General features: G+C 45.0%; 1 protein-coding gene and 1 long non-coding RNA gene across 9 annotated transcripts in view; one reads left to right on the forward strand and one right to left on the reverse strand.

The window, feature by feature from the left end:
• Dlgap2 (DLG associated protein 2) overlaps window positions 1-25833 on the forward strand; it is a 757651-nt gene that overhangs the window by 646077 nt on the left and 85741 nt on the right. For all 8 annotated transcript variants that reach the window (XM_006508783.4, NM_172910.3, NM_001145965.1 and 5 more), the window contains one exon: window positions 1398-1609. In XM_006508783.4, coding sequence (XP_006508846.1) covers window positions 1398-1609 — 212 coding nt within the window. The remainder of the gene's footprint in view (window positions 1-1397; window positions 1610-25833) is intronic.
• C030037F17Rik lies at window positions 3477-24354 on the reverse strand. The gene is made up of 3 exons (XR_001778520.2): window positions 24204-24354; window positions 4101-4180; window positions 3477-3679 (listed from the first exon to the last, which is right to left on the reverse strand). It is a non-coding gene; the product is annotated as an RIKEN cDNA C030037F17 gene (long non-coding RNA).

Raw genomic sequence — 25833 nt, forward strand, 5'->3', positions numbered from 1 at the left:
GTGGTCATTAAAATTTTACCAAGCCATCTTACCATGGCCTGTGTTCTTCCTCAGACCTGACCAGAGAGTGTCCTAGAGCTGTGTCTTTAAAATGCCAAAGTGCTCAACCTACAAGCAGCACCTACCCCAGCTCAGGTGTAGAGCATATTGTCTGTTAAGCCTTTGATCAATAGCTGCGTCTCACAGTGTCCAGCCTTGCTACAGAGTTGGTGGGCTTCATTCTGGGGAGAGCCATCTGAATCCACCACCACCACCCCCCCACACACACACACACATTGGGCCTTGTGAGTTATGTTATTCCTTGGCACGAAAACATAAGACCTGCCTGAGGTGCAGAATGGGAGACTGCACAGGAGCTCCTGACTACAGCGTGGAAGACATCAGATCTGCAGGCACAGCATACGCCATGCTATTCAGGAAGGAGCATTGGTGCCTGCTGCCAAAGAGCCTGCCATCCCATTAGCCATATGGGTCTCAGTCAGAAGGGCCAGAGCACTTGGCTCCATGCGGTGTTGAGGCTGGAAGGAAAGCAGGATCCCTCTCAGGCCAGCTTCAGAACATTGCTGAAAATTGAAGTGTTTTACAATGAAAATGCCACTTTGGAAACTTTTTAAGTATATAGTTTTACCACTCCCCTCCACCAGCAGCATCTGACACCCTCTTCTCCAGCCAGGGTCACCCTTGAGTAGCCTTTGGAGCTGCTGGCAGAATTGCACAGGCTGGGCCAGTGCCTTGCTTAGGAGCTGTCCTGAGTTGGGGGCCGGGCTGCTATTCTGAGAAACATCATGTTCACCCCCGTGAGACGTAGCTTACTGGAGGAGCCAGGATGCTGCCCAGCTTCATGATTGGTGATCGAGGCTACCCTCAGGCTGGGGACACCGCAGGAAAAATTTGAGTTGAGACTTCCTTAGAATGCACGGTGTGTAGTGCTATGAAGCTCTGCGTGCAAAAGGTGGTGGGATGTCTTTTTTCATCTTCCATGTCTTTAGTGTATGTGATATGATTCTGCTTTGGGGATTATTTCTCTTCTTCTTTATTAGCATATGCCACTGGAAGACATTTAACAATGATGGTATCACCATCATTTTCTCCTCTGTTCTTTTCAGTTTTCTTTACTTGGAATTACCTTTGATCAAAAATGAAAACTAAACCTTAGAAAATTTCCTACATTCCTAGAACCTTCTCAACTTTTCCCATAATGTTTATCTTTTACAATGGAAAAAGTCAATGGCTTCATACTGAGGCCCTTTCTGGATTTGGAAGGCTGGGGGAAAGCAAGCCTTTACATGTACACGACTTAAAATGATAATAGGGCCAAAGGAGCTATGTCTTCAAGAAATCATAGGTCACACCCTCAAAGGGCACGATTGATATGGGCTGTCTCTGCTCTTTCCCAGGTGCCTCAGGACGATTGGGGTGCGTACCCCACAGGCGGCAAAGAGGAGGAGATACCCTGCCGTAGGATGAGGAGCGGCAGCTACATAAAAGCCATGGGTGACGAGGAGAGTGGGGAGTCAGACTCCAGCCCCAAAACATCCCCGACGGTGGCCATCCGGCCGGAGCCGCTGCTGAAGCCCATCATACAAAGACCACTTGGAGACCACCAAACGTAAGGACGACATCTTTTCTTTCCTGATCTCTCTCCTCTTCTTCTCCAAAGGCTGTTTAGCTGTGGGCGAGCGGTCTTCAATTTGCACCTAATTTGACAATGTTAGAGCCTGTGTCATCTGTTCTCTCATCCTTTCCTTCTCATTGATATCTTAGGATGCTTTTATTACCAGATTATATATATATATATATATATATATATATGTATATATGTATATATATATATATATCTTTTACTTAATGGGATTAGAATACATCATTTTCCCCTTCCCTTTTTTCCCTACAAACCTTCCCATACACTACTCCTCTTTCAAAACTGTGTCCTCTTTTTTCATTAATTGTTCCTTAAGTACAACCTGATCAGTCTATAAATGTTATTTGTATGTGTATTTTAAGGGCTGACCGTTTGGTGTTGGATAACCAATTGGATGGCCAAGTAGACCTCTGGTTGTTTATTTCATAATTATGGAAGTAAGCTTGGGCAATGTCTTAGTCAGGGTTTCTATTCCTGCACAAAACATCATGACCAAGAAGCAAGTTGTGGAGGAACGGGTTTATTCAGCTTACACTTCCACACTGCTGTTCATCACCAAAGGAAGTCAGGACTGGAACTCACACAGAGCAGAAACTTGGAGGCAGGAGCTGATGCAGAGGCCATGGAAGAATGCTGCTTACTGGCTTGCTTCTCCTGGCTTACTCAGCTCGCTTGCTTGCTTTCTTTCTTTCTTTCTTTCTTTCTTTCTTTCTTTCTTTCTTTCTTTCTTTCTTTCTTTCTTTCTTTCTTCCTTTATTTCTTCATTATTTATTTATTTATTCATTTACACTCCAGATTTAATTCCCCTCCCAGTCTACCCTCTGCCTGGTCCACATCTCATACCTCCTCCTCCCTGCCCCCCTGTCTCCACAAGGATGGCCGAACCCCTCATCCCACCAGACCTCTAAACTCCCTGGGTCCTCCAGTCTCTTGAGGGTTAGGTGCATCTTCTCTGACTGAACCCAGACCTGGCAGTCCTCTGCTGTGTATGTGTTGGGAGTCTCATATCAGCTGGTGTATGCTGCCTGGTTGGTAGTCCAGTTTTTGAGAGCTCTTGGGGTCCAGATTAATTGAGACTGCTGGTTCTCCTACAGGATCACCCTCCTCCTCAGCTTCTTCCAACTTTTCCCTAATTCAGCCACAGGGGTCAGCAGGTTTTGTCCATTAGTTGGGTGCAAATATCTGCATCTGACTCTTTCAGCTGCTTGTTGGGTCTTTTGGAGGGCAGTCATGATAGGTCCCCTTTCTTATAGAACTCAAGACTTCCATTCCAGTGATGGCACCACCCACAATGGGTAGGCATTCCCCCCTTGATCACTAATTGAGAAAATGCTTTACAGCTGGATCTTATAGAGGCATTTCCTCAAGGGAGGCTCCTTTCTTTGCCATAACTCCAGCTTGACACACAAAACCAGTCAGTACAGGCAATCTGTGTGTCTGATTAGGATTTCTTTTTTTTTTTTTTAGAAGTTGGGTAGTTAAGGTGGGACCTCACGTAGCCCAGGTTACCCTGAACTCTTGGTTCTCCATCTGTTACATCTCCATCAGAACCTGGCACATCACCCCAATATTTGCATTACCAGGGACATGTTTCTTTCACATGACAGTGTGGGAATGTGAATGTCTGAGGAAATATCTGAACACAAGCTTCAGTTAACGAAAAAGGTTTCTCTGTCTGCTGCCACTGTAGCATGGAGCACCCTGTGGCCTTCATGCATAGGGGCTTTTCTGTGGACTCTCACTTTGTAAGTGCATGCTTAGAAAACAGATTTTTTTAAGGGCAGAGAAAGCAGTTTGGTTCCACGAGCATAAGATCAATAGACACTGTGTATTCATTCAAAGGTTTGTTCATTGATAAGTTTAGCTTCTTAAATATAGACAGCTAAAACCCACTCGGGAAATAAGCTATTGAAGTATATGAGATCCAGTTGTTCTCAGCGGTTTCCCTGATGGCGTGCCCAGTGTGTCGGGGAGCATGGTTGTGGAAGTTAAGAAGTACCTGGCGCCTTCCTCGCTTCCCATTTCCAGATGCCTGTGCTGTGGAAGAGGACAGCAACAGGTGACAAGCTGCTCAGTGCTCTCTGTGGCTTGGAGCCACTCCCTGTGATGCACACTGAAGCATCAGTGGCCTGATCAGAGGAGGCACCCTCATGGACCCTCCACCTAGCCTGGGACTCACAATAGCAGGGCAATACTATAATTTCTCCCAATAGACCCAATAACTCTTGAACATTGGCTTATAGAGGAAAATTTTAAAAATTGAATTGCAGCAGAGTATTACTGGGGGAACCATGCACCCAGGGAGGCCCATATGAGCAATCCCCCATGCAGCCTACAGGGGGCGTGGCATGAGCAGCTCTCCATGCAGCCTGGTGAGGAAATCATATGAGCAGACTTCCTTCTTGAAGGACAGAGAGGTGCTTGGTGGGATTTGAATTAACCTCATTCCTCTGCTTACCTGCAAGTCCAACTGGGTCGTGGGTAGGGCCATCTGTATGAAGGAGGGTGCTCCACGCTACAATCAGAGGGTGCTCCATGCTACAGTGGCAGCAGACAGAGAAACCAATTTAGTTAACTGAAGCTTTTGTTTCCTAATAAGCCACCTAAATAAATCATATTTTTTATTCTGGAGCTTATTTATATTCAAAGCCTGTTTCAGATGAAATTGATTATTCTAAAATTGCGTTCAAGATATAATTGTAAATAACTGGGTCCTGCAGGCTCCTCGGTATTGTTTCCTTTTCGCACCATAAAATTTCCCAGCAGGAGTGATTGACAAACCCATTCTAGATGCAGAATTGGTTCAAAGAATGAAAACAGGCACAAGACTGTGCCCATCTCTATGAGACTCCAGTCCCTTCAGTGTACAAACCATTTGGCTGCCTTTGGCAGCACCTTAGAAAGCGAATGTGGTGAGATGAGTCAGCAGTTAGCTGGGCAGTGTCTTAAATCATCGTCATTTCAGCCTCCTGCACCCTAGGGACCCTTTGCTGCTTAGGTACTTCCTGTGTCGCTGTGCAGTCCCATAAACTAGAAGGTGTCAGCAGACTGTTAAAGATGCCTAGCCTAGGGGCTTGAAGGAGGCTGGGCCTCTGGTTGTCAGTTACCAGTTCTCTGTTTGAGCCATGTGTAATAGAAAATCTACTCTGTGAACACTGCAGATATCCTGCGTCCCAAGCAGTACCTCTTGGAACAACACCAGAATTATTCTGCTGAAAGCTGTCTTGTCCTTCATCATTAAAGAGTCAGTCCCCTCGTTACTGAGTTACATTGTAGCCATATTGTTCACAAAGGCACTTTAGCTTCCCCAGATACACTCTCCAGAACACTGCATGATCTAAATTGTCTTTAGAAAAGTTAAACAAACACCAGGCGCTGAAGTCTTGCAACTGTCTTCCTACCTCAGACCCAGAGCACAAGCCTATCTGCTGCCCCACTCGCAGATCAGGATGGCTACCTGAGGCCTGATGGAGGCCTGCCCATCTGTACAGCAGCCCCTGCCGCGTCTGGAGCACGGAGCAGAGTTATTATCAATTCATTTAAATGTGAATACCAAGCTACTACTGAATTCAATTTACTGCACTTTTTAATTAGCTTACATATTAGCGTTGAGATACTTGAATTGCCAATTCCAGTCTGTTGTTATGAAAAGTAGACCTAATAATTTAATTTGAGCCTTTTGCTTTGTTTTGCTTACTTGAATTAAAAATCGAAAGTCTAATAATGTTGGACCTGCCTGAGCTATTCAGTGGTGAAGGCAACACTTTAAATGTGTAGAGAAAGGAAGACTTACTGAAGAACCACACTCACACTCACGGTAAGGTGACCTCTTCTGGTGGCCACCAAAATCTTCACATTGAAGCTGTGTGTTCTTGGAGACTCGAGTACCCTGAGGCTTTGGTCTTCATGGCCAACTGGTCTGAACTGAGCTATGAGCTATGACTAGGACTAGTGAGCACTGCCAAGGTGATCAGGAGTGTAGCCCCTCCCCCTGAGGGGCGTGGCAACTTGTAGTCACAGAATGCAGGCTGCCTTTTCTTTCTTTTCTGAGCAGGTGTGTCTCTGTTCCTGAGGCAGTCCTTCTTCACTGGCATCAGACACCAGCTTCCTCAGCCTCTCTTGTGAATTCAGTACTGGCTACTCTTCCCGCAGCTATACAAGGCGTTCCACACTTCCTTAAGCCTACTGAACTTCCTGGTTTACGAACCTGGTTCTCTACCTGTCCAGCATTAAGGCAGGCATTTGTTGGGCTATCCAGCTCCATGTGGAAGCCAATTCAGTAAGTGACCACATGAATGTTTTTAGTTTTGTCCTTTTGGAGGACACTTTCTTATATAGAAACACACACACATTCTATAGCCTTACAATGGATAAGAAATCTTTAAACATTTTACATGAGAAAAAGCTGTACGATACAGGTCAATTTGAGTTAATTTTGATAAAATTAAAAACTTACTCATGGCCAAAGCACAGAAGCCAATGGACCAAAAGTGCTATCACCAGGCTAAACAGTAAAAAAAAAACCTGGGAGAAAAAAATTTCCATGTGAGAAGACACATCAGTATTCTTAATATATAAAGGCACTGTAGGAATCAAAAGGGGGAAAATAATACAAAAGCAGGTAATTTTCAATAAGTAACTCTTTCTGGAGAAGATGACATTTGGAACTGAAAGACCTAAAATTTATTCTGAAATGTTTTCTAAAGATTATAAAGACACAAAAGAATATAGCAGTGTCCTGTAAGAAGCTTTGGAACCGCTGCATGCCCATCCTGAGGAGGTTAAGGTGAGCAAGCATGCTGCCGGAGACAAACCTCATCAACTGAGGCGCCCTCCTGAGGTGACCCTAAGTCATATCAAGTTGGCAATTACAGCTCACCAGCACCCTGACCTTCTGCTTTCCCGGGAGTCCGCACACCAGGGAAGGCAGGGACCGTCTTCTGCACCATTTCAGTCTTATACCCATTACTCAGCATATTACTGAATGTATAAAAGCAAAGACTTGGGGAATCACCTGCAGAGACCATTGCTTGTAAAACCTAACAAATAAACTGTTCCTAGAGGCTCCTATGAGGTGACATGTCATTAACGAGTGACCACAGCAGCCATCAGGATAGGAGAAGAGTATGCAGCCAAGGCACACTTTATCAGCTTCTTTTTTTTTTTTTTTTTTTTTTTTTTTTTGGTTTTTCGAGACAGGGTTTCTCTGTGCAGTCCTGGCTGTCCTGGAACTCACTCTGTAGACCAAGCTGGCCTCAAACTCAGAAATCTGCCTGCCTCTGCCTCCCAAGTGCGCCACCACGCCTGGCTTATCAGCTTCTTATACTCAGTACAATTAGTCAAGGGAGCAGATGCCTCCCCAGACATCACACACCTCAAACTGGCAATGTTTCAATTAGCAAGAAGCCATATGCTCCCTGATGGAAGGTTCCTCTCCCACCATTGCCATGGCTAGCTGATAGCTTCCAGATTCATAATTTCTGTTGGAGACCAGGGTGGATTTCAGTGCCAGGCCGTGTGGATCTGTTGCCAGCTATGTGGCTCTGTTTGTATCTCTGAGTCCAACTTTCCAGTGCCAGACAGCTCATGATGACCCCAGCAGGGACATGGATTCTGGGAGGTGGCTGAGCACTTGGCATATGTCTCCCAGGTCCCTGCCATCGGGACTTGGCACACTTGGCAATCTGTGACACCGAGTGTGAATCTTGGGATGTGCCTCTGTGCTGCCTGGGTTTTGTCTCTGGTTGTAAGGAGCATTCTCCTGGCATACATAGCTCTAGCCTTATGTTAGTTATCCTATAGATCTTCTGGCATAGCTCTAACCTTATGTTAGTTGTTCTATAGATCTATAGATGGTTCACTTTCTACATGTCTTCAGTTTTTGTGTGCACCTTGGTTATAGTCCTACTTTAATACTATTTTCCTGACAGTTAGACATTCTTAAAGTTTAATTCAAAAACCAAGAGCCTATACTGATAGCTCAGTCAGTGAAGTGCTTGCTATGCAAGCATAAAGACCTGAGTTCATGCCCCAGACGCTCATAAACCAACTCGGTGTGTCATCCTTCTCCCGTGTCTAACCCTGTAAGTGTAGTGTTCACCCCTCAGTCAAGGAAACTTCCATTTGTAATAGACGGGTCATTAAAGAAAACCACAACCAATCAAAATACAGAGTTGTAGAGCCTAATCCCAATGGATACATCTACAACAACTCCCTCACCGGAGGTTCAGGCTTCGTTCTTTTAAGAACAGGGGGTAGGATTATAACAGCAAAGGGTCAAGGAGTTCCTTGTGAGACTGTGTCTCCTAGTGATGTCAGATGCTACACGCATAAAGTCTCAATAACATCACTGTAGAAACAGGAGCTGAACAGGGCAGGAATAATACACAAGCCAGAATGAGCTGAGAAGAAGCCCAGGGGAGGCCTCGGCCCTACACAAAGAATACAGGCAGCTAAGGATGCTGAGAGCAGGAGAGACAGTCTGCTCCAGGGAAGAGCACAATCAATTTGTTATCCAGTACCAGTTGGTCAACCCTGGAATCATATATGCAGACAATATTATACCGACTAAGCTGGTTATAATTAAGAACACACACACACACACACACACACACACACCACAACTTTTAAAAGGTAAAGCACATACAGGCTGGACCTAGGGTGCAGATGCGGCACTCCCTGCTCACATTCGAGGCCCTGTGTTTGATTTCCTGCACATTGTCCTCTGACATCTGTGTTCATGCCATGACGTTAGCACACCTATATGGATGGATGGATGCACATGTATTCATACATGCATACGAACATGCACGCATGTGTTCATTTATTAACTATGTTTTTACAGTAGTGCACTATTTTCTTGAGAATGTCACATGCTGTATTTTGATCCTATTCACCCCTCCAGTCTCCTCAGACCCAGTCTTTTTCTTCACACCTACCAACTTTGTGTCCTTGTCATTCTAAACCCATTAAATCCAGTTTGTGCTGTGCATTATATAATCTACTTGTATGGCTGTCCACCTGAATTTGGTTGATCACCAGAGACCACACCATTTAAAAAGATTCTCCCACTCCCAGGTTATTAATTACCAACAGCTCCTCAGCAGGGGGTGCACTCCATGCCTCCCTCCTCGTGCCATGCTGGGAGTTGGTTTAACATGTGCTTACATAGATCCTGTGTATGCTGTCACAACCCCTGTGAGTTGTGCATGCAACTGCACTGCTGTGTCTGAAAAACAGTGTTTGGCTGTAGTAATCTTTTGCCTCTGGATGTTAGCGACTTTCTGCATCCTCTTTTGCAATGCTGTCTGAGCCTTTGGCTAAGGACTATCGTATAGACACCCTGTTTACCGTTGGACATTCCCTGGTCTCATTCTCTGCACCTTGATCAGCTGTGGGCCTCTGCCTACAGCTGTGTTCACTGCCATTTCCTTTAAAAGATAAAAAGGTTTGAGAGGTGAAGTAATCTAAGGGCATAACAATAAAATGTTAGAAGTTCATTACTACTATGGCCACTTGATATAATAGTAGCCTCTCCCCTAGTGCCTGTGACCTGTCTGTCACAAATTCCTGGCCTGATAATGGTATACATATCATCTTGTGAATCGGGTCTTGAATCCAGTCAGAAAGTAATTGGTTACCTTTATGTTATCCATGCCAGTATTGTACTTGTGGCCACGTATTGTCAGGCCAGTCATTGTTACAGCTTATAGGGATCACTGTTAGATCGCCATTTCCTGTTCCCTCTGGTAGCACCTACAGCACTTTATAAAACCATGAGAGATGATAGCCAATAATGTGGAAGCTACAGGGTGAGCACAGGCTTGGTTTCCTCATGGGTGGTGACTCAAGCCAATGGTGTCTTCATCCATAAGGTCTTACTATCAAGTTCTAGAGGGTAAGCAAGAGCAATGGCATTAGCCTGGAATGCTTGGGCGGTCGGCGGAACCTCACTGGTCATCAACTTGAAAAGAGGTAACCCATTCCTCATGCCGTGCCGTCTATGTGCGATTCTGTGTTTTCCAGTAGGAACACTGTGACTCTACTCAGGCTTTTTTATATATGGACGCATGTATGTGTATATATGTAGACGGAAGCCTCTGCAGTGTTGTTTTGCAAATACTGGGTCTAGAGGTCTTTGGTTAATTGTCCCTCCCTAGGCTCCCTCCTCTATCCTCCCCCTCCCCCACCCCTTTTAACCCTTTGCTCCCTTATTTTTCTTCCATATCTGCGTTTTTATCTTCTCTCCCTTGAGAGCCCCCACATGGCGCCTCAGTAGCCTCCTGGTCTCTATGAGTATTCCACCTAACAAACACATCTGAATATTCAAATATAACATCTTAAAAGTGAGAGAAAACATTCAACATTTGCCTTTTGGGGCCTGGGTTACCTCCGTTAAAGATGACAGTTTCCAACTCCATCCATTTATCTAAAATTTTCCTAAGTTTGTTTTTTAACAGCTAAATAAGATTTTATTGTTTATGTATACATCATTTTCATTATCCATTCATCTGCTGGCATACACACACACAAAAAAAAAATAAACAACTAAATAAATGTAATTTAAACATTTTTAAAATAACAGAGTTCCAGCCCTGATTATAGCCACTGCTGTCTCTAACCATCCAACCCAAGTGTGTAATACATACTTCAAACCTATGGTCTGTCAAGACATGTCATTTTTCTGACCCACCACTGTGTCATGCAGGAACAATCCAAAAGAACAGCATAAGAAATCTATCCTGTATGTTAGTCACAGTGAGAAAGTCTCCCGAAGGTATATCTATGGAAAACCCAAGGTCATGAGAGCCTGAGCCCTCTGTGAGGTATCAAGGCCAGCTTTTAGAAGCTAATCAAATGAACTATTAAATCAATTGTTTAAACTGTAAAATTAGTTACACTCATGGCAAAAACCTTGCATGCAGTAAACTGTGCCCAGGTCACTCACATTCTATAGATCCCACTGCCTAGATACTCTTATGTTCATACAAGCATGCACAGGTAGGCATGGATTATGGCATTAAGATGGGATCATATGTGTACTATACACTGTTTTTCTCTGAACTATTTTATTATTTTTCAACTACAACAAAAACACACTACCAAGTTAGCAACTTAACATAGAACACTGTGAGAAGAGGCTGGGATCCTGTGCTGAGGTCCTGTGCCTGACGTGGCTGTCACTGGGCAGCACTGTTGCTGGTGTCAGTGTGTGCCACCCTCTGGCCAAGCTCTTGAGGTGTAAGATGGAGACCCTCAGGTCCCTGCTGGTGGTTACCCCAGGTTAGCTCCAAACCTGTAGGGGCCTCCACAGAACCTGTAGGTTCTGGCTGGTGGCCCCAGCTGGTAGCCAACTAGAAAAGAAATGTCATTGTCCCTCTTCAGACCTCTCCATTGTCATTCCACATTGCTTCTCCTGCCTTCCCCTTCTGATTTCAGGGTATCTAGGAGGGCTATTATCCTTCCTGAATGATCTGGGTTATCCCTCTACCTTAAAGAGTGCTGATGAGGACCTTGGTTACATCCACAGCTGCCTTCTCTCTAGCCGTGTAGTGATGACATGTTTGTAGATTGCATTACTGGGAACTGAAGCTCATAAGGTCAGATTCTACGTAGACAACCATGAGCAGCCATAGCTCACAGCCCTGAGAATCTGGATCCCCCTGACAGGAGTCCAGTGAGTAGATAGGCTGTAATTTAAGTACCTTATTGCTGGGGCACTGCCTCTGACTTTTCATGATTGCAAACAGAGTTGCAAGTGCAGTTGAGAATGCTGACCTACTTACCACCTGCACAGTTCTCTTTGGCAACACAACAAAGGAATTCTCCTGGGCTGTGTGTACCTCCAGATCTTTCATCTTTGTCAGGGCAAGGGAAGACGGCTCTAGCTAACTTGGAAGTTATTCCACATTGCTAAATACATCGACAGTTCAGCACCTTGTCTCTGTGAAGTCCTAAGGGAGAGGGGCAGGAATACATTCGCACCTTGCACTGCCTATCTTCCTTAAAACACTAACAGGATGCTTTCTTAGAAACATGTGGTGGTGGTGAACACCTTTGATCCCAGCACTTGGGAGACAGAGGCGGCTGGGTCTTTGACTTTGAGGCCAGCTTGATCTATAGATTGAGTTCCAGGACAACCAGGCCTATTGAGAGAGAGAGAGAGACCCTGTCTTGAAAAACAAAAAATAAAAAACAAAAACAAAACAAACAAAACCATAAATACATGTCCCAAAGTGTATCTTGGGAATCTCTGAACTTTTAACCCACTTAGCTTTGGACACAATAGAAACCAATTCATTGCCAATTCATCTGGTCATAGAGATCACTCCATCCTGAGAGTGAAGCCTAGAACATTCTTCTACACTTGCTTCCCAGGTGAGATAACGCTGGCTCCAGATCTCTGTCAACCTCAGAGGTTGTCCTCAGAAGAAAAGTGCCCTTCTAAAAAGAGGCCAGAAGCAATAGACCTAAGGCTGCCTCGTACAGCCAGCTTGGACTGGACTTCCAATTTTTTCCTCTTTTCTTGTTTCCTGATTTATCTATTTCTTCTGTCAAGTTAAGTTTCCCATGTGGATTCATTCCTTATATATCCTTATATATTTTGTTCATCAGCCAGATGTGAGTGCTTAGCGATTAATTTCTGGTGAGAAGTTAAAGACTGTGAGCCTTCTTACGGATGTATCTTAATCAGATCTCAGATATGCGGGCAAGCAAGGTTTCTCTTTCCTAGATTTTCTGCAATTTTAATTTTGCTTTCCATTTTCACTGAGGAAATGAATGAGTGAGTGAGCAAGTGAGTGAGTGAATGAATGAATGAATGAATGAAGGCGAGCTATGAGTCTTGGGGAAAACACACTTAATCGTTGTTCCTTCTGCTTTCCTTTACAAATAGAAATATAGATGTAATTAGTACTTGCCTCTTTTTCTCTGTAACACTATTGGAAGGAAATCTGATTAGATGCATTACATGGAATCTCCCTTTCTTCTGAGTTCTAAGTGAAGCCAGGGACGTAATTATTCACTCCTGTACCACCCACAGCTACAGAATGTGTTTGCCACAACATTAGTCATGAAGTGAACACATTTTGGCTGGTCTGCATCTACAGGTAACTTGTCTGTTCCTCCAGGGGACCCAGCCCTGTGGGTGTTCATCCCAAGATGCCTGGAAGGTAGCTCTGTGTGTGTGTGTGTGTGTGTGTGTGTGTGTGTGTGTGTGTGTGTATTTTTCATGTCAAACAGGGAAGCTTTCCAGGTGGCCATTCCTTCAGTGTAAGATACTCTGTTTTCACGGTTATCACAATGCCTGCCAGAGGCCAGGAACTTAGAATTTCTATACACAACCTGGTGGCAGATGAAGGCCTAATCTTCAAGATTTCAGAGATGACACTGAGAAATGGGTTGAAGGCAAAGAAGATAAATCTCCTAGATTTGGGGACCATCAGAGTGACAGTAAGCCCACTACTGGAAGCAGTGAGAAGACACTAAGTGACACTACGTGAAATTCTCTTGACTGGTAAAAACAAAGGGATCTATCGAGGTCACTGTTTCCTTTGGGTTGTGATACCTAATTATACCAACTCATGTATTTGTTTGCCCAAAAGATAAAAACACGTGAGGACTGACTTTGTAGATCATCAAGTAACTTAGGCAGAAAGAAGTGTGAAAGGCCACCAGTAAGTTACCCTCACCAAGACACTCAATTAAAAATTACAAAGGCCACCTTCATGGTTTTACAAAGTGAAATTTTGATAATTGCATCTCTTTGTGAAGTCAGCATTTTGACTTGAATTAAAACCGCTTTCAGGATCTCTCCCTTTGAGCCATTTGGCAACCTATGTTTTAAAAATAAACACTTCAATGTCTCTCTGGATCCTGCTGAAGCAGTCAGACTGTAGCAACTATTGAAGCAAAGCAGAAGCTCCAAGACGCAGTTGAATCTCTCACTATTATTTATGATAAAGAATTAGAAACACAAGTCCGCATTAAAATGGGGAATTATGATTTGTTTGTTTATTATCAATTTCCTGAGGTCACCAGCTTTTTCATAATAAAGAAAATCATGGCATTATTATTTTGAGGACATCATCGCTAGATTCCTGAGGACTGACCATATTCGACATGCATGGTAGAACTATGACAGCTATGTAGAAAGCTCAGATGGGAAAACTGAGGGCCCTCTTAGTGAGGGTGGAGTTAGAATCATGTTCAGAAATTACTCTTAAGTTACAGTTCATCATGGGACAAATGGGCAGTGTCCTGGGGACCCTGGCCTTGTCATGTAAGCAGTAGTGGAGCTGGATATTCATACAGGAGAAGACTGTCCCATGAATGCTACCCCCATGACAGGTGTCTAAGTAGAAGCCACCTGTTGCTCCTGGTTCTGCCTACTCCCAATTAAGCCTAGGGGTGCACCTCAAGATTGCCTGGCAAGAACACAGGAAGGCAAGTGTCTTTCCTGTCCTTGTGGGCCGGGGTTGCAACACTGGGCTCCCATGCAGAGCAGCTCAGGCTACGGAGCCTAGAATCTGCCACTCAACAGCATGGACCATCGAAGGGAGACAGGAACACATGGAACTGGTGAGTGTGCATCCAGAGAGAGGTGTTCAGGGACAGATGTGCTTCAAAGGTTGAGGTCTGAATCCACAGGGCAGGTGTAGGATGGAGGTCCAAGGAAGAGATGATATCGTATTTTGAGTCTGAAGGCTGGGTGGAGACTAGATTCTCTCTTGCTTGGGCAACCCAACCCAGGTTTTGGTCTTGTTTTGTTTTGTTTTGTTTTGTTTTGCTTTGCTTTGCTTTGTTTTTCTAAATCCTCTGCTGATTGGATGAATACCCCAGTCCATTCCAAAGTGTCCTCTGCTTTGTGAAAATAGAGCCATTTGGACATTAATCATCTAAAGACCTTTACATATAGAGTTGGACTACATCTTGCTACACAAAAAAAGCAATCATTCGTGACTCTAGGAAATGAACTTAAAAGATTGCCAGGCTTGTTGGTGCATGCCTTTAATCCCAACATTCAGGAGTCAGAGTTAGGTGGATCTCTGAGTCCAAGGCCAGGCTGGTCTACAGAGTGAGTTCCAGGACAGCCAGGGCAACACAGAAATTCTTACAAACCAAAAGAGGAGGTGCCAAAATTTTAATTATGGTTGTCTTTGGGTAGTAGTTCGCCAGTGAATTTTCTTTTCTTTCCTTTTAATTGTTTCCTGTTGTTTTTTTTTTTAATTTTGTTTTGTTTTGTTTTTTGTTTTTGCCAAAAACCTGTGCCATGTTAACATAAGACAAGATACTAAAAGAGAGATTATTGTCTTCTGAGACCCCTGGTAGCCTGTAAATATGTTTCCCAAACAGTTGCATTACATTTTAGAAGCTATGCGTAGAGTTGTTATTTGAAGCCTATCTGACAAAGCTTCCAAAATGACTTTTATTTCCAATGACACTGCCTTATTTCATGTTCCCACTGTGGAAGTGTCAAAGTACTAAAGACAAACGAGTTTCCCTGGAAACGGTAGGTATGCAACCTCCCTTGGGAGAGAGACAAACCCTGGAGTTGGGCTGCACCAGCAGCATCCATGGCTAACCACCCACTTGGATGGGCAGGCCATCTTGGCTTCTGGGCACTGCTCAGCAGAATATCCACACTGCACAAACTCCACAATTCTATGGCCCCAAAGCCCCCTGTCTGGGTGCGGATGTGGAATGCTCTTCCATGGGCTCCAAGAATCATCCTTCTTGGTCCTTCCAGCACCAGGCCGTGTGGTCATAGCACACTCATCTCCCAAGGCCTGCCTGTGTCTGTCTCTGCTCTTCTGCTCGTATGAGCACCTGCTCAGCCTCCTAACTCTTCTTATGCTAACACAGAAAGTGTTCTTTCCTTCCTACCCAGCATTTCTCTTCTGACTACCCCCTCTGAGGCTCCATCCCAGAGCATCAAGTCCTGCCCTTGAGCATCTTGCTAGGCCAAGCAGTATGGGTCAGCGGCTCAAACCCAGACTTCTGTAGAATGCACACCGAATCACTGTGCACAGGAGGACATAGGTTTGCAGATACCTCCTGCCTCCTGTCTGCTCCTATCTACCTTGAAGGATCCTGGAGTATCTTCAAGATTGGATCTGTAGACTTTACCAAAATAATGTAATGTGCATTGATAGTTCTGCGCCTTATGCCTCTGCATCTAAATACTTCATTCTCATGCAAATTATAAAGCTTTGATTGGTGATAACAATGCCCAGATAAGTTTCACAACCAAGAGCCTCTAAATCTCACTGATGAACAGAGACCTCCTTATATAGACATGAGAGAGTGGTCCAGGAGATGGATGGGGAGGTAGGTATCAGATGGGCCTTCTGGTCTCTATTCATCACTCACTTTTATCTTATCTGACACTGAGTGGCCCCATGGACCACTGTATTTTGTGTGTTCACACTTCATCTTCCTCTTAGCCACACTTCCTCCTGTGCCTGATGTCTTCTGCATCCCTCTTTGATGATCACCAGACCACAGAATCTCAGCACACACCACACTGACTTTACAAACTCATGGTCACAGCTCTTGAGTTGTTCCATGTACTGGTTCTGACCAATTCATATTCATCACAATTCTTCACAGAATACTGTTGTGGTTGGTTGATTGGTTGGTTGATTGGTTGGTTGGTTGGTTGGTTGGTTGGTTGGTTTGGGGTTTGGGTTTGGTTTGGTTTGGTTTGGTTTGGTTTGGTTTGGTTTGGTGTTTGGTTTTGTGTTCAGCAAAATTATCCAATCATAAAACCTGTGCCAAATCTTTACACATTGTTTTATAATCTTTGTTTCTTTCTCCTCCTTCTTTCTTCTTTCCCTACATCCTTCCCTCCCTTCCTCCCTCCCTCACTCCCTTCCTCCTTCCCTCCCTCCCTCCCTTCCTCCTTCCCTTACTCCTCCCTTCCTCCTTCCCTTCCTCCCTCCCTCCCTCCCTTCCTTCTTCTCTTCCTCCCTCCCTACTCCCCTCTCTTTTTCTTCTTTCCTCTCCTCCTGTCTCTAGAGTCTCTCTTTTTCCCAGTACTAGCAATTGAGCAAGCTAGACAATGTGCGATGTACAAAGACCCATTTGATGTCCATCTTTCCCCAGCCCTCTCCTAGCCCCATCACCATGATGGGCTTAGACCCCAGCCTCAGTTTCTCCAGTCTTTATGGAATGATGAATGACCCAGCATCCCCTCCCCTTCCTCTCCCAAGCAGCATCTCCCCGGACTTTACTCCTGTTCTTTCACTCAAAGAAAGGCATCCCTGAGACTGAGGTGATCCCACAGTACAGTGCAGTACAGTATAGTACAGTACAGCACCTGACACAGCTCAGTGTGGCGTCTCAGAATCCCATCCAGGCTACAGGAACCATTACACCTTCTGTCCTCAGTTGGGGCTTTTCACAAGGCCTTCCTTCCTTCCAGTGCCTTGGTCCACATGCAGGATTTCCCACCAAGGGATGTCCCCATTGTGCGACTGTTCATTTGTCATTTCCTATTGTTTCATTTGATGTGATTGCTGTGTTTGAGTTGCAGGGTTTTCCTGCTCTCCTTTTTCCTTTCTTGAAGCAAGCTCTCACCCTGTAGCCTTTCTAGTTCAGAACTTCCCATTCTCCTACCTCAGGTTCTAAGGGTTAAGATTTCAACTTTGCACTGCCCTGCCTGGCTCATTAGCATTTCTCTCTACTTTCTGGTTAAATTGATAAGTCTTTGGCTGTAAAGGCAGTGAGTACTTGTTTCTTTCTCTATTCCACAGTCACTGTCAGACTGTCATGTCCAGGGAACATTGCTAAGCAACTACAGCAGCAGAGTGGCTTTACTGCACTGGTGCAGTGACATCTTAGCTTACATGTATACACAGTGAGTGACTACTTAGTCATCTAATATAACAGTGGCACAGAAGGGAGTTCCTTCTATCGCCCTTTACATTCATGCTGTAGAGTATGCAAGTTATTAAGCTTGGCATCTATCATTAAATAATGCCATACTAAATATAGTCTTGGAGTGATATCAACAAGAGGGTGAAAGAGGAAGACCTGAACCTTTCCCCACAAACTTTCCAATTCATCGCTAGCTTATGGGTACTTCCCCTTAATGAGAAATCCAGAAACCAGCAAAAAGGTGCCTGAACATCTCAGGTACTCATAAAGCCAAACTGAGAAGATGGTAAAGCTTTACAAGAATCTATGCCCCTTGCCACAGTGCCATGACATGAGAAGAGATGCCCTACCTCTCGACCCAGGGAAGAAATGGTATGGTTGGCAAGGACACCACTCCAACTTCTCCAACAGGCTCCCTAGAGATCTGGCTTCTGACTTGGAGATCTGAATGATATACAGAGTCCACCTGCCTGAAGAGAATGGAAATGGTAGCTTGGGGTGGTAGATATATCCTCACCCTGCCTCCCGCAGAGCACGTGGCAGGAATCCCAGTGCCAAGCTTCCTCTGGGGAGAAAGGTTTGTGCATGTTCCTAATACTGCTGCCTTGCCAAGGCTCACATCTCCTTAACATTTGGAGCTTTGTTGGGTCAGGCAAGTTGTTGCTCTGTTGGAAGTGGCTTGGTCTAATCAGAGTTATGGTTCCTTCCTCCTGCTCAACAGAAAGCAAGCAGGCCTAAAGAAGCCTACTTCTCACTGAGAAGGGAAGGTTGGCAGAGACACCCAGAATCTCTGGTCGAACAGACCGCTGGAGTTCTTTCCATGTGAGGCAAGGCTAGGAGAAGAGCCTGACTCCCTTTTAATGTGTAGACACCAACACATGAAGGCAAAAAAGCAAAAGTGACAAACAGCAGAACTAGAAACCAACTACAGAGAAGACGGGATACATAACCCATTTGACAGAGAGTTCAGAGTAATCGTCATGAAAGTGCTCATCAGCACAGCCGAGAAAATAGGTGACGAAAGTGGCTCTCAACAGAGTGAGCATCCGAAGACAACAAAGCATCGTGAAGATAACAGCTGAACGGAAAAGGCTCACCATCCCACGGCAGACTAGGTGAGGCAAGCTCTGAGTCCGAAAACCCAAAGACAGAAGTCACTACAAATAATTCAGTCAGGAGCAAAAGGAACAAAAACCAGAGAGTAAAGAAAGCTTATGGCCTGTCCACAGGAAATACTTCCAGCCTGAAGACAGGCTGGGGAGTGAGGAACGGGATTCCAAGAGAACACAGAGAAAGTAACAGTGGTTCTTGGCTGTTTATCATGGAGATTTGAGTTGTGGGTTTTTATTTGTGTGTTTGCTTTATCCTTTTTTTTCTAGTCCTGTGTCACCTACCCCCCAACTCCAAGCCTTTTCAGTCATGTCTGCTGCTGTCTCATGAACTTGGAGCCAGGGAAACTACACGGAGGTCCTCAGCAAGGGCTCACCCAATAAGCCAATGCATGAGAAGAATAAAAGAATCTATTTCTGAGCTCTAGCGTGGTTCATAACATATGTGCAAGGCTCAGAAAAAATGTTGACTGTATTAATATGTTACAAAGAGTAGAACATTGTTTTATTTGAGAACAGTTGATATTTCTTATTAATGGTATAGTATAATGGTGGCCAGGATGCATTATTGAAATTGGGTTTCTAAAAAAAAAAACAAAAACAAAAAACAAAAAAACACTTCTAGACAGGTTGACAGGTTGTATATTATCAAGACTCTTTACACTGAAAGTTAAAGTCCTAAGCAAAGTAGGAAATGTGCAAATTTCTACATCCTCCCGTCCATGGCCAGATGCAGCTAGAGGTCTAACTCACACATAGCTACCGAGTTCAGCTTCTCTGTATGTTCTGTCTCATCAGACTTGCCTGAGCCATAGCAGGGTACCACCATCTATCTCAGGCTACAAACTCAGAGACGTTGACACAGCACAATACATGTCCCCTGATAAAGAGTAGTAGCTAGCTCCTTCATCCCATAGGCATCCACTCAGCTCGTCTGTATCACAGTCTTCTCACTACTGGAAATTCCTGTCTGTCTCGGAAGGTCTACGCTGCTCTAAACATGTATTGAATAGACAAACTCGGCAATCAAAGTCCCTGGGTCTAAGGACTCAAAGGAGACAGGCATTGAGCATTCGAACAAGCCACATCGAGTACAGAGCATGCTGAAGCCAGGAGGGAATGAGGAAATCCCCCAGAGTGGTGGGATCAAGCCAGCTCATGTGACAGGGTATGGTGGGAGGCAGAAGTGAGAGATAACACCGTCATGCTGGGTGACATTGTGTCATCAAGAACATTGGGTTTGTGGGTATTTACAAGGGAAAAAAACAGAAGCATAAGGCAGGAATCTTCCTCACCTTTCAGGGGAGACAGGGTTAGGCAAGGCCATAACCCAAGGTGGGAACAAGGTACCTCGCCTTTCCTGAAAGGCAGAGTTCACTATGGCCAGTGGCCTGAGGTGGAAACACCTCTCACCATTCAGGAGAGTCAGAGTCCAAATGCCACCCCCACCCATCTCTCTTTCTCATCGTTCATGTGAGGAAGAGTCTAGTATGGTAAGGACAGTTACCCCAAAGGGGACAGTAGGAATCTTGGTTATGAACATAGCAGGTTGAAGGTGGAAGAACAGAGTGTGTTGGTTGTGTTAATACACATCTATAGTTTTCTCCACTGGAGGTCAATGATTAGAGAAGATGGATATGATCATATTAGTCCAACTGTAACGGGAACTCTAGAAAAGCCACAAGGCCAGAGGTGGGGAAATCTGTTATAGGGTCCCCAGGAACACAGACCCCCTCACGTGACATGATTCTCACTAGCACAACAGACAAAGGAGATAGATTGTGTGCCATATACTGTGAGAGCTAAGGCAGCCAAGCCTCCCTGAAGGCTTCGGTTGGAAAGCAATGAGCAAGGGACCAGTGAGGATGCTCAACACTTGGGACCTCAGTCTAAAGTCAGATGGATGGACCAGAAGCCTGCATTGAAGATCTCATGTAGGAAATGTGAGAGACCAGGCTCGGTTTGTGAAGCCTAAATAGGCAGGACAAAGGTCTCTGCCATGCAGAGGTCAGCAGAGTAGATCTGGACCCTGGTCTTACGGTGGTCAGTAATGTAGGCATGTACCTCACCCTTACAAAGGCTGTAGGATGGGTGTTGGTGTTAGCCCTGAAGATGACAATGAGGCAGACAAGAGTCTCAACCATGCAGAGGACCATGGAGTAGGCACGGACCTTGGCTTTGCAGAGAACAAGGGGGTAGACATGTATCTGAGCTTTTGCAAAGGACCTTGGGATAGACAGGACTCAGTCATGAAGCAGAGACAGTGGGGCAGACATGACCCTCACTCTCACAGAGATAGTGGGGTACACATGGTCCTCACTCTCGCAGAGATAGTGGGGTGACCATGGTTGGTTCTCAGCCTTGGAGAAGGAATGGAGTAAGTCTGAGCCTCCTGCATGCCGAGGACTGTGGGATAGGGGATAATTAGGACTGTATCTCTGGCTCAGGTATAGGTTGGGATCAATTAAACAACTGTCAAAGTCATTCACTATAGATCAAATAAAATTAAAAGAAATCAAACTACATGGGAAGAGTGGGTGTTGCGAGTCTCTAGCCAGTTACGGAGATCAGGGGTGAGTATGCTGTGAGCTCATCCCCCTGTCCCCTATGGTCCATAGCTGCTTCTGTCATCAGACTTCTGGCCAGCAGTATGTTCTGAGTGCTGTCTGTAGCTGCCCTCAGTTATATGTGTGGTTTTGAGGGAGGGATGAGGGTCACAGAAAGCCTCCAGTCCCTCAGCCTTTCTGAGCTCTGAGAACCATATCTCACTGTGAATCTAATCTGATTCGCCACACTTTCAGACCCGGCTGGAGACTGACAACCTCCAGATGAGACACTGATGTCACTGCTAACTCATCATCATGTCTCCACACTAGCATGGAATCAGAGGCCGCGCAGCTCCCTGCGGTTCCACACACAGACAGATGGGCCTGGATCGCGGCTTCAACAGCTGAGCCATTCAGACTTCCCATCTCTGTGATATTTGCCCAAGGAGCAGACCTGGGGAGGGGTAGGAAGCTTCTGTATCAAGAGTTTCCTGGCAGGAAGCTGTGGTTCAATATTTGATCATTTAATATTTGATGAGATTCCGTGAGAGTTATTAAACTCTAGTCACCTCAGTGTGTGATGTCTTCTGAGGTCTGTCTTCTCAATCCAGGGTAACTTGGGATTCCTGTCTCCTCGCTTGCTTCAGGTATCCCAATGCCCACCTTCTCTGCAGGTGCCTAAGTCAGAGCTGGATCAGACAAAGTATACACTGAGGGATGGAACAGCAGAGAAAGGGAGGCAGTTGCTGGCTCCTCTCTGCAGGTGCCATGGATGCTCTTTGAACCGTCCCAGAGCTGCATAATCTCCAGGAACTGTGGCTTTGCTATCAGGGGAAATGTCTTGAGTGAATTATTGTTTCCTCTAAACGCAGAAAAAAATTCACCTCCCAACACTAGAAAATAGACTCCACACATTTGTTATGCTTTGTAAATGAAATGACTTAAAAAAAAAATCTTGATTTCTGAACAGTCCTTAAGAGGCTTCCTGACCCTCTGTCTAAGTAGAGCGAGTTCCTCAAATGTGGTCTGGTCTGTAAACCACCTGTAGTGTCTCCTTAAGGAGGAGTTTGGGAGCACGCTGTAGCCTTCCATGTCCCCTCTCTGGAAACAAGATGGTAGGCAAGTGGGTGTGTTTGTGGCGGGTCTGTGGTGACAGCAGAGCTACTGGAGAAAGCTGCTGCAGGGAGGTGTGGCTTTCCTACTTGTCCTTGGTACTTGTCACAAGATGGTATGGTGCCGCCACTTCTATCTACAAAAGCCAAAGTGACAGAGCCAGTCAGAGCTAGCCCATCAGCCTATAATCCAGAGGTCCCATAGTCTCCACCGTGGAAAAGGGTCAATGTCACTTCAATCTGCTGACCCGGACACTGCACCCTTAGAGGAGTAAGCCATGTGTAACTATGACGTCTTCAGAATCAGCTCAAGATTTGCCCTAATGCTCTGACCTCACCCCGGCATTCCTCCTCTGGAACCTTTGAAGGACAGGTGGTAAAAAGCACATTCTAGCAGAGCTTTGTGTGGCCCTTCAGATGCTCTTCCAACTCCCAGGCAGCTTCTGTCCCCCCTGAGTGTCTTCTTCTCACAGCTTCAGCAATAGGTGAAGAGAGCTGAATTCACAAGAGTGACAGCCTGTGGAGACTGCACACACTAGGTGCTTTAATATAGACATAGGGTGTGGCCTCATTTGCCCCAGGGTGCCACCCGAGGGTGAACTGTTGAAAAGGTGACTTGAGACTTTTTTTTTATGCCTGAGTCATTTCAGGGCTACTCCATCTACAAACCCATGACCCAGGACGTGACATGGCCATTTAAGGGGAAATGAAGCACGCAATCTCAGAGAAAGGAACACCAGTGGGTTAAGGCCAGCAGCGCTCAGCTCTGAGAACAGCCTACTGGCTCGTCTCTGTCCATTAAGTTACTAATTCACCATAGAGCCATGAACACCCACTGCAGGTGTGTAAGGACATTAACTTGAAATCATACAAGCATTGTGCCAAAAATCTCAACCCTATCCTGTAGCTGGGGACACAGCCATGCGGTCACCTCTCAATGACGTCATTCTTTTCTACCAAGTCAAGCTAGGTATAGGTTCCACTGAGGTCACATCCAGTCTCAACAGAGCGAAGCACATAGCTTAATAATACCACACTGTTTTGTTCTGTTCCTTCCTAGGAAAAAAACAAAACAAAACAAAACAAAACAAAACAAAACAAAACAAAACAGATTATTGGGAAACTTGTTCACAAGTTGAATCTTTACATCTCAGAAATGACTGTCTCAGGATTAAGTTTCTGCCTTCTACTCCAGTTAGCCTCAGCAGACATTAGTGGTGAGACCGGTTTTGGTGAGGCATGACAAGGTCTAAAGGTCTTAGAGCCAACAGTGTTTTCTAAGGGAGCCTTTCAGCAGAGCCATGGGGCCTCCGAAGACAAGATAATGCCTGATGTCACCTCCCTCCTCAGAGATTTGTCATCTAGGAAACCAGCTGGTCACCACACATGTCCTCAGGAACACATGTGGGCTCTGCCAGGATGCTAAGCAGAAAGAAAACAGTCTGAGCATGCAGGACTCGGGACTTGGTAATGGACATGGCTTACCACCTTTATAGGAGCAGAGCCAAGACTGCTGTAGGCATGGGAAGGAAGTCAGCTTAGAGTTGGTTTCATATACACAGTTTGCCAGTTTGTGAGGTGTGGTCTCACAGATAATGTTGCTGGCCTCAGTCACACAGACAGAGTCAAGAACTGGTGGCATGGCTATCCATAGGGTTTGTGTGTGTGTGTGTGTGTGTGTGTGTGTGTGTGTGTGTGTGTGTCTGTCTGTCTGTCTGTCTATCTCTCTGTCTCTCTCTGTCTCTGTCTCTCTGTGTGTCTCTGTCTCTCCTCCTTTGTGTGTGTGTGTATATGTGTGTGTATGTCTTTCATTCTGTTTCTCTCTGTATGTCTCTGTCCGTCTCTCTGAGTGTGTGTGTGTGTGTGTGTGTGTGTGTGTGTGTGTATCTATCACCATACTTGACTAATGGCTTACCTCAGTTTTGTGTGACAAGTTGTCAAAGCCTGGGCACAAACAGTCCTTGTAGAATCTTTGCATATTCCTGAACTTCACCACAAGGCGAAGCATCTCAGGCTATGGTAGGAGTCGGCACCGATTTCCCTGAATCAGCCAGTGACTGACACAAAGCTGCCCAAACATGTTGCTCATGCCAACAGAGCTTAAAAACATAGAGATCAGGTTCCAGAATAATGGCTTGTGTTGAACTAACCTATGTACAGAAGACAAACTCTGGAATATATACACACACCAGTTCAAAACAAATAAGCAGAGAGAAGAGAGAAACCCCATTCTCCCATTGCTCTCTACAGTCGTGTGACCTGCATACTTTCCTAAGTAGCAAGGACGTCCTTCAACAGAAAACCAGCATCTTAGTGGACTAGTATATTAAAGGGTGGGATTCAGGTTTCCATGGTGACAAGAAAAATGTGCAGAAAAAATGGAACCATACAGGAGAAGACCCCCAATTCCTATGGAAAAAAATGTATATCCCTGAACCAAGTTTAGGACTCAGTTGAAGCCCATGGGAAATATGGTGAGTGTTTGCTGAACAATACTTGGAGCTTCCCACAGCCTACATAACACAAGCCCAGATAGCTCAAGGCACCAGACACAGTAAATAACAGCATGCTTAAGAAGAAAATAACAAAACCCAAAGCCTCTACCAACCAACCGTATCCATAATGAAGAAAGAAAAGAATGGGGAGGGAAGGAGAGAGAAAGGGAGGGTGGGAGGATGGGAGGAGGAGGAGGCAAGGTCCCAATTGAAAGAAATCTGAGAACAGCTGAAAAGAACTGGAAAGCAGGTGTCCTGGTCTCATGTGTTACATAAGGCAGCCATTATACAGCTGAAGGTCTTAAAGGATAAGGTTGTCTAATTGCTTTATTTTGGTCAGCATGTACCAGCCATCTAACTCAGTAGGGTTTACTGTGGTATTTCAACACATACGCACACGTAACATTGATCCAACCCGCTTCCCTCACCTACCTTGCTAATGAATATCACTCCTGGTCTCTAACACACACTGTCCTAGTGCCAAGTCAACTTGTTTTTTATCTTCTATGAATGGCGGAGAACATGTGGTATTTGTCTTTCTCCATCTGTTTGATTGTACTAAATATAATGTCCTCCAGAATCATCCATTTTTACTGAAAATTGGAGGATATAATTCTTCACTATGGCTTAATAATATTCCATCATAGATAGATGTATGTGTGGACAAGTGTGTGTCTGTGTGTGTCTCTCTGTGAGTTTGTGTGTCTGTGTGTATATGTATGTGTCTCTGTGTGAGTGTGTGTGTATATCTATGTATGTGTGTATATGTGTCTGTGTGTATATGTGTGTGTATGTATGTGTGTATGTCTGTGTGAGAGTGTCTGTGTGCATGTGTGTGTATGTCTGTGTGTCTGTGTGTATGCATGTGTGAATATGGTGTTGGTGTGTGTGTGTGTGTGTGTGTTGGTGTGTGTGTACATTTGAAGGCCCAGAAGTTGACATCAGGTTCTTTCTCAATTGCTCTCCACTGTATTTTTTGAGACAGCATCTCTCACTGAACCTAGAACTCACCAACTGCCTACACTGGCTGGCCAGCACACCTCCAGAACC

Source organism: Mus musculus, chromosome 8 (genome assembly GCF_000001635.26).
Source record: "Mus musculus strain C57BL/6J chromosome 8, GRCm38.p6 C57BL/6J".
NCBI classification, from domain to species: domain Eukaryota; kingdom Metazoa; phylum Chordata; class Mammalia; order Rodentia; family Muridae; genus Mus; species Mus musculus.